Genomic DNA, 16472 nt, shown 5'->3' with positions numbered 1-16472 from the left:
TCCACTCATCTTTGAAGGCTTCCCACCAAAATGTGGAACCTGGCAGCAGAGATTTGATCCCATTCGGTCATAAGAGTGTTGGTGAGGTCAGCCATGATGTTGGGTGACCCTGGTTGGGTGTTGGATGGGGGTTGAGGTCAGGACTCTGTGTGGGAAACCAGGAAAACCATTTCTTGCTCAAACTTAGAAACACATTAATGTCTAAAATATCGTTTTTGTGCTGTAGAAGAACATAGTGAGGGGTGTCCACATACTGATCCTGTGCTGCCATCCAGTGGCCTCCTGCAGAACCTGCTTGTTTAAAGTCTAAAGCCTTGTAAACTAATCATTTTACCAGATAACACTGAATTCAACAACATATTCATGTTTTAGTATCAGGCTAATGTCCACTTAATGTAATCTGATGTGCACATGTTCCCCGTTCTCTTTCTTAGAGGGAGCAAAACCCACGATCTGCACAGATGTTTTCTTCACGAGTCAGATTATGCTTACATTATGCATCTGTGCACGTGCTCCCATGTATATTTATGGCGTATATGAACTAGGTGGAGGTGCAAACCAAACACAGTCATGTCAGATATATGGGCCACTGTGGGGCTGCTGGGGAGTCGGGTTGCAGTTTGGTTTGGCCACCACATAGCAGGAGCCTTCTCCACCCTGTCAGCTTTTATGTTGAGGAGACATTCATCTCTGTGGAGGCAACAGGATTACAGCACGATGAATGCCGTCTCTCTGTGGCCCAATTTCTGCCGTTGAAAAAAAAAAAGTATCTTTTCATATGCTGGGCTGCTTTTATGAAATCGTTCTTTGATGTTTTTCTCTTGAAGTGGATGTGGCACCTTTTGAAAAACGGTTGAGTCAAGCTATGTTGAGTTTATTCTAACCACTGAGTTACTTGTTCATACAATACTTTTGAAATTTAAAATGTCACTAAAATGTTTTGTTCTGTAACATCATTAGTACAGTAGTTCAAGTACAATCACACACTGAAACTCTAATATCAAAATTGAAATTAAATCATTTTCTGATGTCATTTCCATGTTAGAGGGGTACAGAGTGTTCATAATGCAGTTCCAATTCAAATATAAAGGCTAACTTGTTTTTAAAACACATTATGGCCTAAATAAAATGTAAATCCAGACTCAGAGATATGAAAAAGAGTTCCCAGATAAACCCAAATTTGTGCTACATGATGGAGCTGAGGGAGAGACTGTCCCAACACCAGGGACAGTTCCCAGGCAGAGCCATCACAACAGTATCAGAGACGTCCCACAGTCCTAATCCTCTCCCCTGCACAGCTCCACCCTGCTGGGACTCTAAGCCTGACTGCAGGCTCAGGACACAACGTGCAGCCACACTGGGTCCTTTATCACCTGTGAACAATGTGAGTCCTTTAAACCTTTAAATACTGTAAGAAGAGGAAAAGAACATGAGCGTCTGGGTGGCATTTCAGTGCCTTTCTCCTGAGAAAGTGAGTCAAGCTGTAATATCCCAGCAGACACTGTATATGTACAGAGGAAATGAGGACTCATTAATTAATGGTAAAACACAAAAACTCCTTCACAGTACTGGTTAGCGTCCAATGAAAGTTCTAGTTATTAAAGACGGCTGATGCTGTGCCAGGACCGTTGTGTTTGACATAATTTGTGTTCAGTTAGGTCAATTACATTTACACATAAACAGGCACTTGAATTTTCTTTTTAACATAAAACGATTTCATGGTGTAGAAATGTACATACAACTTAATTTAGATAAATATCAGAGGGAAAAAATATCTTCAGTTTGAACAAATTGCAAATGTCTTGCCATATGTTCTCCATGTGTCTCTCAAGATTATATTAATTATTCCCTGGACTGAGATTGTAGAGTTGAAGAAATTTCATAAATCATTAAAGCAGAAAAATGGAGGGTGTTAATCCAAAATCTACAGTGGAAATGACATTAAATCTCTGTTCAAAACATAAACTAAACCTGGTTATCATGAAATCACTGATACTGAACAGTGAGTCTGTCAAACCACAAATAAATATATAAGGGTAATTCTATAAATCTTCGCCTGGATTTTCATTTACACTTTATGCGCATCAGATTTTTCTGCTTCAAGTCAGTTAGAAATAGACTTTTTTCTCTCTTCTGGTTTGGCTTCAACCATTAAAACTTCAGCTATACATCAGATTTTAAGAAATCAGATTTAGACTTCTTGGTATAGTAAATGCCTGAAGGCTATTTGGCTCAAACAGAGCTCACATCCCACACTGACAGAGTTTCTCAGTGTCTATTGTCGACCTAAACGCTCATCCACAGTGATTTATATTCGCCTCAGGGCAGAACGGCTTGAAAAATAAGAGGAGAGAGGAGATGTGGTAGTTGTAAGGAGAGCGCTGGGTTTTGGGGAATAAACTTGATTCGGAGGGTGCATGAAACTAATTCAAAGTGACGACTCCAAGTAGGAGTTAGATCGATTAGTTCCCTGCGCACACTAAACTCATCACGACATATCCGTCTTAACAGGCCAAACCTGAACTCTCACATGGAGCTCGGAAACTGTGTTATACCCATTTTCATACATGCATGATTCATGTTTTTTTCTTCTTCTCTCTTTGCTAAAGAGTTTCCAAACCATTTTAACACACACAATCTTCTCTTTGGCTTTAGAGATAAACAGAGATTTTAACAGAGCTGAAATGATATTTTTTATTGAAAATCAAGTCTATCTACTTTATTTTCTGGCCAATCATCACATCAGTGTTTGTCTGATGACTGTTTGTTTGTTTGTTGCTAATTTTTGGCTGATTCCAGTAAACACCATTATTCTGCAGGGGTTCTGGCTCATCTGACTATTCATGAGTCAGAGCAAACACGATCCTTTGCTACTGTGGGAGTGTGACTGTGTGTGTGTGTGTATGTTGGTGTGCTTGTGTTTCCACCTTAAACATTATGTGTATATATTTAAAGAAAACGGACTAAAACAGAGATGACTAGACATGTAAACATAACTACATATGTTACTTCAGCCATGTTCGATGCTGCTGTGGTCCTTAATCTGTAACAGTGTAAGTTAGCTTGACTCTCATCGCCAGCTGTTGGGTTGGAGATGTTGCTCCTTCAGCTGGCTGCAACAAACAATGAACTAACTAAGCTAAATAAAGCATTTAAAAATGGCCTTTTTGACTGCCCAAAGGGGATGACTGAACGTGATTTCAGTTGGACCTTAAAGCTGGTATTGATCATGGACAGAAAATTACTGTCTAGTGATAGTTCATTGACTTTGAGTTAAGGGGAGGGGTACTCAAGGGGTTTTAGAGGGAGTTTTTCCTCATCTGAGTCAAGGGTCTAAGGATAGAGGCCCTACAGCCCCTTAAAGCAAATGTGTTATTTGTGATTTCTGAGTTAAATAAATAAAACTGGACGTTAGAGGGACCTGGTCTCTCTGTTTCTGGGAAAGTGGACACTTATTACCACTCGCTTGGGACTTTTTTTTGACTGACCCCACAAGGAGCTGTTGCCCCCAAATAACACAGCTGTTGTGTCATTTTATACCACGGTCTGGTGACTGCTCAATCCTGATTGGCTGCAGGGTGTCTGTTATTATTTGATGATGGTTATCTACTAGTTAACCTCGGTCCACTGAAAGTCTGTTCACTGTCCTAAATGTATGCACTTGCTACATGATGTATGTATCTACAATGACTAACAGTAGTAACAGTGATGTAAAGTCTGCGTTTACATGTTGACAAGCATTCATCTGATTACAATAATGAGTGACTGAAAAAATCTGTAATGGCTGTAAATGACTGTAAATGTGACATACTGTCTGAGGTCTTCAAACGTAGTCTCTGACGGCTATACGAGGCCTCAGGTCACATTGTTGACCAACCTGCGTCACCTCTCGGTATCCACAACTGTCTGCAGCACACAAACAGTAAGGAGGAGATGAGGACAGAGTAATACGAGTGTTCTCACTCAGATAAATTGCTCAATCAAAGAGGACTGACAATAAAATCCCATTTCATCAGTTCATTTCACTTCAGCAGGAGCTGTGTTTCCGTCAGCACAGGCTGATTACTAATCCACTTCAACTGCAGTGGGAGAAACAGGCAAAGGAAAATAGCAACAGACAAATGGCTCAAAATGACATCATCAAAGCATGTAATAGTCAATAATGATTTGATAAGAAAGCCTTTCGGCCTCTTGAGGGAGGAGAGGAGCAGTAGGGAAAGTGCTGGTTGCAATAACAACAAGTAAACGAGTGGTTTTTCACCGGTGCAGTATGTGCTTTACTTGGTTACAGCACGCCTACAGAGATAACAAATACAAATTGGGAGAAAAATTAGGATAGTTATTCAGACAAAGCCAGAGTTTCAGTAAGAGCCACCACCTGCATAACTCTGCACATCCCAGATAAGTTTCCTCTCAGAAAAAGCTCCTATGGATTCTGCACTCAAACCAAACTGTCAGAACATAATGAGGAAACCACTTTTAAAGGAGAAGAGCCGTTGTTATTGGTGTTACTGTTACCAGCCTCCACCACACCCATCATTACTGACCGATTATAGATTTTTCCACATTTACTTCTTTGTTTCCGTGTTCAACCTGGGTGGATAATGCCCCTGATTACTTGCACTCTATGACTTGATTCAAGCTTGTTTCCCTTCCTGGTTTCTATTACATCTACCACGATAAAAAAAAAAAAAAGTGCTTTGTGTTTCTGTTTGTTAGGTATAAACCACAGACATCCTTGTTTAGCACGTGCAGGACCGCCATCAGAGCACCAAAGAGCGGCAGCCTCACACTGGTGTCCTGTACAGCAGGGAGATGACATCAGTGATTAGGTAATAGTCAGTTAGATTCTCCATTGGTTACGGTGGATTGGACTACATTTACCAAGGGACCCGTTCTGCAGCTTTCCCACAGTAACACTGCTAGCACATGTCTTAAATGTGTTTGGGTACACACACACACACACACACACACACACACACACACACACACACATCTTGAACATTAGACTTCATATGCACAAAAACATGATGCACTTCAGACAGAAGACACACAAACCCAGCTCCATCATGACACACACAGTCTCATATTCCACCCTGACATCTCTGGTAACTGGACACCTGCTCTCTCCTGCTCTGACTGACAGGCAGCAGTAGAGAGTCCTGATCCAGTCCCAGCTCTTCCTAATTGGATTTACAAGGCATCCTGCCGCAGGCCTCTAATAGCCTCTTGTAAGCCGCCTCGGGCCCGTTGTGGACCACTTCCTCCTCCCTGCGCTGAGAATAAGGGACCTCCTGAAAGGCATTTTTGGCTGCACACCCTGATTCCTCAGAGATATTAGGAGCTTGTAGATTTTGAGGGACTTTGACAACAGTGTCAGAACAACAGGACATATGGTAGAAAAAAGGAATCAAAAAGGGCTCCAAGGTTGTAGCATTAGGAGCCACTGCCAGCTGATGGTGGTTTTGAATTTTGGAACATTTCTTCATCTGGCTTCAGTGTTTAGTCAGTGTTTATCATCCAAACCCACATCAGGAATCAAGATTTTGTGCATTCACCTTAAAAAAAGAAATGCAAACCCTGTTACACAGCTGTGTCGCATATTTCTTTTCACTTGCACTAAGTACACTGATACTGTATCATTGTTTAACAGCTAAAATGATGTAATGATGTATTATGGATAACTTGGTTATGTGAACACAAATTAATTGACTCTCGAGTCAAATCTTCATATGATATGTGACGTATAGGATTTACTGTAGCTACATGTACTTTACTGTAGCTACATGTACTTTAGTGTGGCATCTTTTAAATGTGGAGAACACATGAGTATCGCAAAGTCAAGCAAAGTGAGACTATTTCAAAAAACTATTTCTAACAGCCAGAAAAAGTTTTGAAATAAGAAACAATGATCTTCATAGCAGTGAGCAGAAAGAGCAGATGTGAAACAAATGGATTTTTGTATGTTAAAGCAAGCTACCCTGTAAATATGGCCCCTTTTTAATGTGTAGAGTGCAGTATGTGATCCATCGAGTGATAAAACATCCCCAACTTTGAAGAATTTATCAGGCGAAAAATCATCATTACTGTGGTTGTATTATTTTACAGGGTCATTAATGACAAAATATTATCTCCAGTTGTTCTGAGGCCGGACCATTTTATCTGACATCGGTTAAATGACCTCTGCACACTGACTTCAGTCATATTCAAGCACTGTACTGCACCACAGCAAACCACCAGAGGGCTGTAAAGGGCAAACTATCTAGATCTTTGGACTTCCAGTTTGGAGGGGCCAAATGTTTCACTGCTGGTTTCCAGAACTGGGAGGGTCATGTCACACCAAACAAAACAGAGCCGCACAAAGGGTGAGGAAAACAGCACGGCCATTTATCTAACATTAAAGAGTGCATGATGACGGTCCAGATAGTTTAATTATCTAAATCAGAGTAATTCTAAGTGCTTAGAGGTAGGTCCAAGTTCAGATAAAGTCACCCTTGTGTCTCTGAACACACATCATCACTTTTACTGGAGTTGGACATGAAGAATCCTTTCAGTGGGGCTTAAAATACAAAAGGATGAGCTGCTGCCTTCTTGTTGTACAGATGGAATGAATTACAGTCTTCAATACTGCAAATGTTGCAAAAAGAAGAAAAAAAGAAAACAGTACTATCATCAGTAAGTAAAAGCAGAGACTTGCTGTGAGTAGAGTGAGCTGCAGGGAGGCAAGTATGTTCTCCAAGACATGCAGAGTCCTCATTTCTGACCATTAAGTCTGACTTCTTTATTGCTATTCTGTTCTTTATGTAAATGAATACAGTTGTTAACGTAGAAGCCTCGCCCGACAATTTGTACAGAGTTTATAGGACCAGCATATGTTCTTTTGCCACAGTGTGACAGGACAGTCTTATATTTAATGACCCCTGAAGAAACTTTTTCATTATTCTATAGTATTATTATTGTACAGGGGGCTCATAACTGCCCTTATAGTAAAAATGAGATGGAGCGGTGGTGAGCCGGTCCGTCCATTCCAGAGGAGAAGGAGAGGTTGAACATCAGTGTTGACTGATTAGAAGAACAACAGTGGGCAGACAGCAAGTGTAGATCTCCGCTGTGGAACATACGTGACCGACTTCATTTTTCAGCCACCACAACGTTTGATCCAGGTCTGTTTCATCATGTCAACAGCAGTGTGTGCGTGCGTGTGGGTGTATGTGTGTGAAAAACACACACACACACACACACATAAACACACATTCCTGTCCTCCCCCATGTGAGGTAGTACGGGAAGTTGGGAGGCATGGGAGGGAAGCTCTTATATTAATGGCTGCGGTTAACCTGAGAGGGTCAAACCCATTGGAGCTGTTGATGGATCTGGTCTGCAGGAGCTTTCTCTCTCTCTCTCTCTCTCTCTCTCTCTCTCTCTGTATCACACACACAAACACACACACATTTGTACATGTGTGCAGGCCCGGTCGCACCATCAGTGCCCATCAGTCACTCTTGTCATGTGACACCGCGATGATCGCTGCCGTGCAGAGAGATGACGACGGCTGGGAGGGATGGAAAAAAAGATGGCGGATATAAAAGAGCATGCTGGAGGTTCGGTTACAGGCCGATGTTTATCGGAGGCTGAGGCAGAAGAAGTAATGTCAGTGTTTGGAGTAAAACACAGTGGAGAGAGCCACAAAAGCAGTGTTTCAAGATGGGGAGCTGGCAAAAAAATAGAAACAAAACTGACTAATTTTCCTTTTTCATGACTCCACGATTTTGCTATTTGTGCAAACAGTGTACAACTGAAGGCTATAACTAGTAGGTGGTCATACAAATACCTTGCATGATTATTCTTCATTTTCTCATTTTCATGTCTTTTTCTCCGGGCTTTCATCTAATTTAATGCTGCTGCTGATGGTCTTCCAGCTGGACCCTCACAAACATCTTCTGATACCTAAAGCACAAAAAAGTCACTCCTCGCGTCAGTTTCTTCCAGACTCGCCCGCGTCACTGTAACAAAACAATTAGACTATTATCTATCATTGGGATTTTCCAACTCTATGTTTAAGATGCCGTTGTGTCTGGCCAATGAAAAGTACTTGGCCAGGGTTAGAGAAAGATCACGGTCATGGTTGAAGGAAACCACTGGTAACTGTTGGTATGAGTGTTAACACAGCTCAAACACTGGGTTCTGGTGAGGACAGTTTCCTCAGACATATCAGCAAAAGTCACAAGTGGCTTGACATGCAGTACATATATTAAAGTAGTTTTTGTGGTAGGTTAGGCGGCTGTATGGATTATTGTTACTATGCGGAAAGCTGCTGCACGAACTCCATCCATTAATAGTGTTTCACTGACATTTTGTAATATCTGTGGAGCCCAACCAAGAGGCTTGTCGCTCGTCACAGGCCGTCATGATTGTTCAACAAGGTTCAAACAAACCGAGGACAGCTTGTCAGATATTTAAATTAACAATGTCCAGCTGCACAACAACAGTGGTACTGCTGTGCTGTGTTTGTCATCCAGCAGCAGACTGCAAACTAACTGGTGCTTGCATGCACATCGTTTGTGCATGATGAGAAAATTATGAACAGAATCAAGTCGTACATGAACGTATGTCTGTGTGCTGTCATTGTGGGGATTAACATGTCATTCCCAAAGATTAGTATCTGAAGAGGGACATGTATTATGGATCTCCTCCAAAGTCAAAGTCCAAGTCCCACATTTAATGCATGTTAATGGATTTTGGTCATTTAAACAACGACAAATTTGTTTGGATATTTGAACTATTATAGTACCGCGTCAACTGGGTCCCACATCATCAGCTAATTTTGTGGCCTGTGCCAAACATTTTCAGACCTTTAACCTCACATGGTATATTTTTCTTGATAACATTGTTAAAAATGTGCCAAATGCTAACAAGGAATTGAAAGACCATGGAACTGCTGCACAGATAGATATGAAATTTAACATCAAATTATACATCATATCATAATGTCATTTCAGTGCAGTGAATTTGAAATTTGTCTGTGTTTAATAAGACCGGGAACCTCACTGCCACATCAGGGAACACATCCAACACTGTTTCCATGGACAATTCGGGATCAAAGCCTCTGTGTTATGATGCGCGCAGATAACGTACACGGGTTTGTACTTTTGAATGGCAGTAACCAGGAAGTACCCCAAGGAAACAAACTTGTTTCCAGAGCGAAGCATCTGACACAAGTTACAGTCTTAATTGAATCAAGCCTACCGTTCCTATAGACAGGGTTTCCCTGAGATGCTATCCGCTGCTTATAGTGATCTCAGAGCAGAACAAAGGGATGATGTCAGTAAGGAAACAGAGGAGAAAGAAGAAGACATGCTCCCAATTACATGACAGTGTGATAGATTAAAGAACAAGAACTGCATGTTTCAGGAGAATCGTGCAGCGTTGGGGCCTCATGGAAAAGGCTACTATTGATGAATGAAGAGATTAACTGTGTTTAATGAGCTGACATGATTGTTTCCAGACTACAAAGGTGAGGCCTGACTTTGGACGGAGTTTAAAGGATGAGTTTGGTTATACTGTAGATTTTTCTTGTTGTCAACCAAACCCGATGAATTATCCTTCTAACAAGTAGCTGTGTATCCAAAGCCTGACACAACTTATTCCTCTTTTCCACCGAGCTTTAAAAACACATCAGCGAGACATATTCATTAGCATAAACACGAGGCCGCCGTTTGTTTTGAATCGATCCCACACACACCAACTTGCCGAAATTCTTGCCAGAGCAGCTAATGTGTATTAATCCAGTGTTCCAACGCATTTTTTCCCCCGTTTGAGTAATGTTCACTTAAAATGACGCTGACCACCTGAGACTTTTGGAAAAATAGAATAATAATTGCAGATCTTTGTTTTTCTTGGTTCTGATGTTTTTGGTTGAATATATCATTCTTCTTCAAACATAAATTCAGTGAACTCTTAAAAGTGTTTGGATTTAATGGTTTGAAATGATAAAGCTGGTGATACTCTATACTCTTCTTATTGCCAACAAAGTCCATTTAAAGACGGTAAATACTTCATTTTCTCACTACTGACTGTGTCACACAAAACCAAACCTATTATCTGAGTATAAGAGTTCCCTACACACCAGGGCACTTCAGTTTTTAACCAAACTTTACTCAGACATAGTAAACAGCTTGTTGAGGACTATTTTCAGCTGCGGATTAACACATTTAGTGCTCTGGTATGCATGCAGGATCAAATCAAAATAAACTACAGTGTGTGTTTGTTGTAATGGAGGCACATGTCACAGAGGACTACGATACATAAGGCTGCAAATAAACAGACAATACTTGTCAGCGTGATAAATTCATGTCAGCTTTGGGCTTTTTGTTAGGTTTGCAGACAATAAGAAAAAGAAATCCTTCAAACGTTGTACTGAAGAAAAAGAAAGAAGCGTGCAGTCATGTCGTATTCAAGTGACATTCATTTATTATGCTTCGACCAGATAAATTTACAACACAAAGAATATTAAAACCTGCCTCCTCTGCCTGTGTCGTGTACCTGTGATACAGAACAGAGGCAGACGACAAATTACAAAGCTTTGCTGCAAAGCACACAGACACGTCAGTACGTCAAGTCAATTTGTCTCCACGCTGCTCATCTTTCAGTCCTGAGCTGGAACGAGGGAGGAAGACGAAAGGCGCAGGTAAAAAAAAAAAAAAAAAAAAAAAGCTCATTCACAGTGCTTAGAGATGCTGTAGTGGTTTGGGACTCCTCCCTCTGGATCCACATGCACTCACACTGGGATCAAATCCCACCGGAGCCAGGAGTTTTTTTTTCTTGCCTCACCTCCATTTCACACTGTTTTCCGTCTCAATAAACTGAGGACAACGGCAGGGAAAGCTTATTCACATCACAGCTCTCATCTCCACAGGTCTCTGGTCTGACCAGAGAGGACAACAGCTTGTGGGAAAGTCTGAATGACATGAATCTCAGTCAGGTTTGTTTTTCCTGTTAAAAGGGAGTTTTTCAGAGATTTTTAGGATTCTTGAATCCTAAATTTTGAATTTTTAATCGTTGGATTTTTCTCTTAATGAAAGAGTTTGATCTAAACCTGCTCTTGTATGGAAGGTGTCTTGAGATAACATTTGTTATGAATATAGAATACAGAAGAAGACTGATTGATGATTGAATGATATTGCTTTAGTAAAGCCATATGAACGTCTAAACTGTCTTTGCCTGCACGTTGTACTGTAGATCTGCCTCAGACCAGAAACATGGCTGATTGTCTGTCACACATTATGGATATTTTAATTTTTCAATACTAGTGTTACATGCCAGGCAAGAGCAAAGTGCCTGTTGTGTGTGTGTGTGTGTGTGTGTGTGTGTGTGTGTGTGTGTGTATCTTCCATCCTGTTTTTCTTTCTCTCCCCTTACCGTTTTCCCTCCAGGTGATTTCCACCTGTGCGGTCTGGTCATGCATCATCATCGGAGTCCTCACTAAAAAGGTGGACACCTCAAGAGTCTGCTCTCTCATCTTCTCCGCTCTTAGCCTGCCTGAGTTGTTGTTGCACTGTTTGAGCAAAGTTGTCAAGAATAATAGAAAAACGTAATGTGGTGGGAGGTTGAGGACGACAGGTGAGCTTTTACCTTTGTCTAGAGAAACCAGGATCATTGGTTCCAACTCTGCATTCGTTTTGGTAAAGCTCCTTTAGGTACGTTAGTTAGGTCTTTTGTTTGCCTTTTAGTTTATGTCAGGCATCGTTTTGTTATATTGATTTCTTTTTTTTTCTCCCCTACAACCACATGGTCCCGTCTTCCCCCACATTTTGAGAATCTGTTATGATTGCAAGTATTGAGCAGAGCTGAAAGTAAATCACTTTTATGTTCACTTCTACTCTGACTCCTTCAGATTCTTTGGTTGTCGTGTTATTGTCTCTATCCCCCCCTATTTTCACCAAGAGGATGGAACACTAGCTTGAGCTTATGCACAAATCATAAAGCCTGACCAAACTTTGGCCTGGGTTACATACGGTGTAGATGGAAAAGCAGGGCAGTTTGGTTGTGAAGCTGACCATATCACTCCAAAGCTGCTCAGTCACAACAACAAGTAAGTGACATCTAGTCTGTAGATGACAAAAAGTTGTTAGATCTGTGCTGTGAGGGACCAACGGTTTGTTTTGAATATGATTTCAGACTCTTTGGGCAATTCCCACACATTCTGAAAGTTATTTTTCCATGCGCGGGAACTCTGATCACATGGCCCACGAGATGTTGGCCGCGTGCTCCTTGGCTTTCATGCGCAGCACGGCGATGCTGGACGAGCGCCTCTCAAACTCAGGCTTGGCCTCAAAGGCGTGGTGGCCATTGGCAGCCGGCGTGAGGAGGGAGTCCGCACTGAAGAAGTTGTTGAGGGAGACATGGCCGAACTGGTTCTGCTGATTGGGGAAGCTCACGTAGCCGTGGTCGGCGGCACCGGCACCTGAGCGAGGGGAGTGCGAGTAGGAAGTGACGCATGGAGGGGAGCCTCGGGGCAGCATGCAGGAGGAGACCACAGAGCCACCGGGAGCAGGGCTCGGCCACAGGTTGTTAGGAATCTGTTGGGCGAAACAAGGGGTTAGACACTGGAGAGAATGTGGCCCATTTAGAGCAGATACTTGTGTACATAATAACACCTGAACCATTACGTTCACTCATGAAGACCATGAGATGTGTTTGAAAGCTCAGAAAAAGCTTCATCAACCACTTTGACTTGAGAAAACTTTGTTACTTAGTTTGTTGGAATATTAAAGTCCAGTGTGCTGCATTAAGATAAAAACTATTTGGGAACTAAAGCTCCACAGAAATGCAGCTGTAGCTTCAGATCTAAAACAGAAATACTGATATTAGTAATTCTCTAAGACAGTCTGTTAATGAGTTGTACTTGAGATGCTGGTGTTAAAGCAATATTATGTGTGAAATGGTTGAATAACATGCAGTAACACATGCAGTGAAAACATAAATAGTTGTTTCAGCCACATTACAAACCAAAAAAAACTAAATTTTACCAAAAAATATTTTCTGACAAATTTTAGTGCTGCTGTAAGTTTTACATTTTTTATTTCTTTATATATTTTTTATATATATTTTTATAGATATTACTCTCTACTCAAGAAAAATCCCTGTGAAAACTGGTGAGAGAGATGCGTGTGGATATTTGTGGGCAGAGATGCTGCTGTTCATTTTTCTGAATCTTTTTTCTTTTTTTCTTTTAATGCTTTAAGTACCAATAAATAACTCTTATTCACTACCATTGTATTGGGGTGGAGGCAGCAATCTGAAAATCTGGGCAGTTAAACCAAAACATTCAGCATGGATAGTCACCCTCTAGTGTCACAAACATCGTCACACGGGTCCAAACAATTCGAATAAGACACAAGACGTGATGTTTTAAATTCATGGAATATAATTCATAGAAGGGTCGTGAAGCCTCTGTTGGCATTACTGGACGATCAGAGAGCAGACGGGACAGAGAGGACAGAGAGGGGATATAAAGCCATCTGGTCAGCATACACTAAACACCACATGACTGATTTGTAAGGCAAGAGCTCCACTCCACTCCACAGAACAGCACGTCTGTCTTTAATGGAAAAAAACCCACCAAACTGACGGCTCTATCGCATTCAGATGACTTCACTCACTCTGACACAGTTCATTTGCTCTCATTTGCCAAGATTTGAATCTAACTGAGAAGACAAGCCAGCGCAAGTGAGTAGCATGTGAATAGCATGCAAATTCATTTGTTCCTTATTTGTATTTGGTCAAAATTAAGTCATTAAAATGTAACCACCTCAGCTTTCTGTCCCTTAACATTAATCCCAACTGATATTTTAAGAAACAATGAAAAATGATTAATACACCAAAATAAATAAATAAATTTGACATCAACAATCTTCAGGAAATATTGTAGTGCAGTAAAGTAAATAGACAGAACCAAAGTAAAGGCTAAAGTAGAGCCTGCAGAAATATTCAACACAAACCAATAGTGGTTTGTTTAAGACCAAAAGTCCACTTTGACATTTCGATAAACCTTTTTGTCACACAAAGTAGTTGCAGTGTGAGAATCAGCTCGGCCGACATGTGACTGACAACATGTGCCATCGATGAGGACGACGGTCTCTGCCCAAAAAGCATCAGTGTTGGCCGAAACCTCATAGCCAACGAAACAAAACTCTTTAAAAGCCACAGAAATGCAGCCCATGTCCACTGAGTTTATGGAGACAAAAGACACCCACTGCCAGCACAATTACATGTAGGACGGTCCATTTAACAACAGTAATCTGGATCAGCTGTGAGAAAGGGCATGGCTGGTGTCCAGGGTATCTATCAGAAACATGTGCGAAGAAAATACGACCAGCAGATTCCTGACCTGGTCCTGTGCCAGGGCATAGCAGAGCAGTGACTCTGACATTTTCTACTTCTCTCTCTCTATTTTTTTTTTTTTTTTTTAGAATTCCACTTCTTTGAATTCAAAACAAACTACTTTCTGTAAGCTTAAGATGCCAACACACACCCCTCTGGAGGAGCTGCATATTTCCATCCCCAAAAAAAAGAATCTATCACGCTCTACAGCACTCACAGGACTAATCTCAGTTTCTGATAGAGAACACCTACCAAAAGGACAAACTGACAGTATGTGTCTCCTCTCACCTCATCTTGTACCTGACCTTTGTCCAAACAGCAAGATGAATGTTCGGCTAACGTGAAATCTGATATAAGGCCATTCATTCAGCCAGGACACCTCACAGAGGCTCTAATCAGTGTTCAGCCTCTTATCTGAAGATGGGTCTCATAATAAGTGATTCATGGAGCGGCGGTGACATGCACTGATTTATGCAGATGGAGTCATTTGCTGTGACGTTCATACATTTAATATTTCAGAGGAGAGGACTGAGCAGAGGCCGCTGAGAGCATCACTGAAAACCGGCGTCCTATCCGCGCACAGTGAGCTTTTTACAAAAATATTAAAACTCCTATTAGAGGTTCATTTGAAAAGACATCAAGAAGTTAGAAAAACGAAGACAACTTGCCTGCGTGTAGCTGTCGGTCCTCGGTAACACTGATAAATCGTAGGTGGCTGCAAAGTGAGTTTTGGCTTGTTGGATCTGGCCGTAGCGCTCTCTCTTTCTCCACTTCGCTCTTCTGTTCTGAAACCACACCTATTCAGGGGGGAAAGAGAAAATCAAATACAATGAGATGAAATAAAAATATATAGCGTAAAAATGGTGTGACTTTTAGACAAAACCTCACGTTAAAAAAAAAAAAAAATGACGTCCAACCAAATTCCAACAAAACAATCTGCAGCCGCGTAAAATTTAAATAAATCCCTCTGCAGTGGTTTAGTAAAAAAAAAAGAAAGATGTGTTTTAAAATGAAAATATCTTTAATTATCAGAATATTTTGAATTACTAAAAATATGTTCTACTGTATTTATGTGAGCTCCACTGGTGGATTTGGATTTTTACGCACAGCGTCTTTTCGCTCCAGATTTATCGTCTGAAATCTTTATGGTTTCTTTTCCTCGCTTGTGAAAGTTGACAAAATAAGAATATGGTGAAAAACTGTACCTGCACTCTGGCCTCTGTTAATTCCGTCCTCATGGCCAGCTGTTCCCTCACATAAACATCTGGGTAGTGAGTTTTCTGAAAGACTTTCTCCAGCTCCTCCAGCTGCGCGCTGGTGAAGGTCGTCCTGTGTCTCCTCTTCTTGCTGCTGGACACGTTGCTGTCACATTTGTCTCCCATGTCGTCCAAATCCGTTTTCTCCTGCCCAGATGTCACCGGAGACGCCCGAAGAGTGCAACAATTGTCCATCGACCTGCCGAGGTCCGAGTGCAAAGTGTCCTCGTCTGTTTTTGGCACACCGTAACTGGCTGGAGTGAACAGAAAAGGTGATAGTTAATAAAACACATCTTTACACTTGCCAAGCTCCCAGTTATGATTAAGAATGATCAAAATTATAGGTCAATGTTGATACTTTAGGTGTTTCATATTAAAATATCTACGTGGATTTTTAAAAACCATCAATAATTTCCATAGTTGTTTTTTTTTTTTTAATTGTGAAGATGTAAAATAATTAACATACAAAAGGAACCACAGTTAACGAGAATAACTCAACACAATAAATAAAATATCAGAAAGGTTTTGGTCCAAAAAATAAACGATTGGATGTTAACTTTAGCAAAATAACTTGAACCTCCTCCACTCAAAAAAAAAAACTGCAGAGTTGATGCACAAAAAGTCACAAAAACAAGTTGTTACGCACCGGTTTGGTCTGCGCAGGGCGAGGAGCGGTGTTCGCCGCTCTGAAGCCCGAAGGCCTGCACACATTTGGGCGAAGACTTGGTGAAGTACTGCGCGCTGTCCAGGCTCTCCATGACTTGGTCCATGTAGTAATCGCTGGCCTTCATCGCTTGGCTTTTCAGCGCAAACTTATCCTCCATGTACTCCATCAT

General features: G+C 41.2%; 1 protein-coding gene across 1 annotated transcript; it reads right to left on the bottom strand.

The window, feature by feature from the left end:
• Positions 1-12234: 12234 nt before the first annotated feature.
• On the bottom strand, positions 12235-16472 carry alx1 (ALX homeobox 1). Its single transcript, XM_070831504.1, has 4 exons — positions 16283-16472; positions 15586-15890; positions 15049-15177; positions 12235-12576 (listed from the first exon to the last, which is right to left on the bottom strand). Exons 1-4 carry the CDS (start codon positions 16470-16472, stop codon positions 12235-12237), a joined length of 966 nt encoding a protein of 321 aa, XP_070687605.1.

Source organism: Pempheris klunzingeri, chromosome 5 (assembly GCF_042242105.1).
Source record: "Pempheris klunzingeri isolate RE-2024b chromosome 5, fPemKlu1.hap1, whole genome shotgun sequence".
Lineage (NCBI taxonomy): Eukaryota > Metazoa > Chordata > Actinopteri > Acropomatiformes > Pempheridae > Pempheris > Pempheris klunzingeri.
This window is presented reverse-complemented; position numbering and strand designations above follow the sequence as displayed.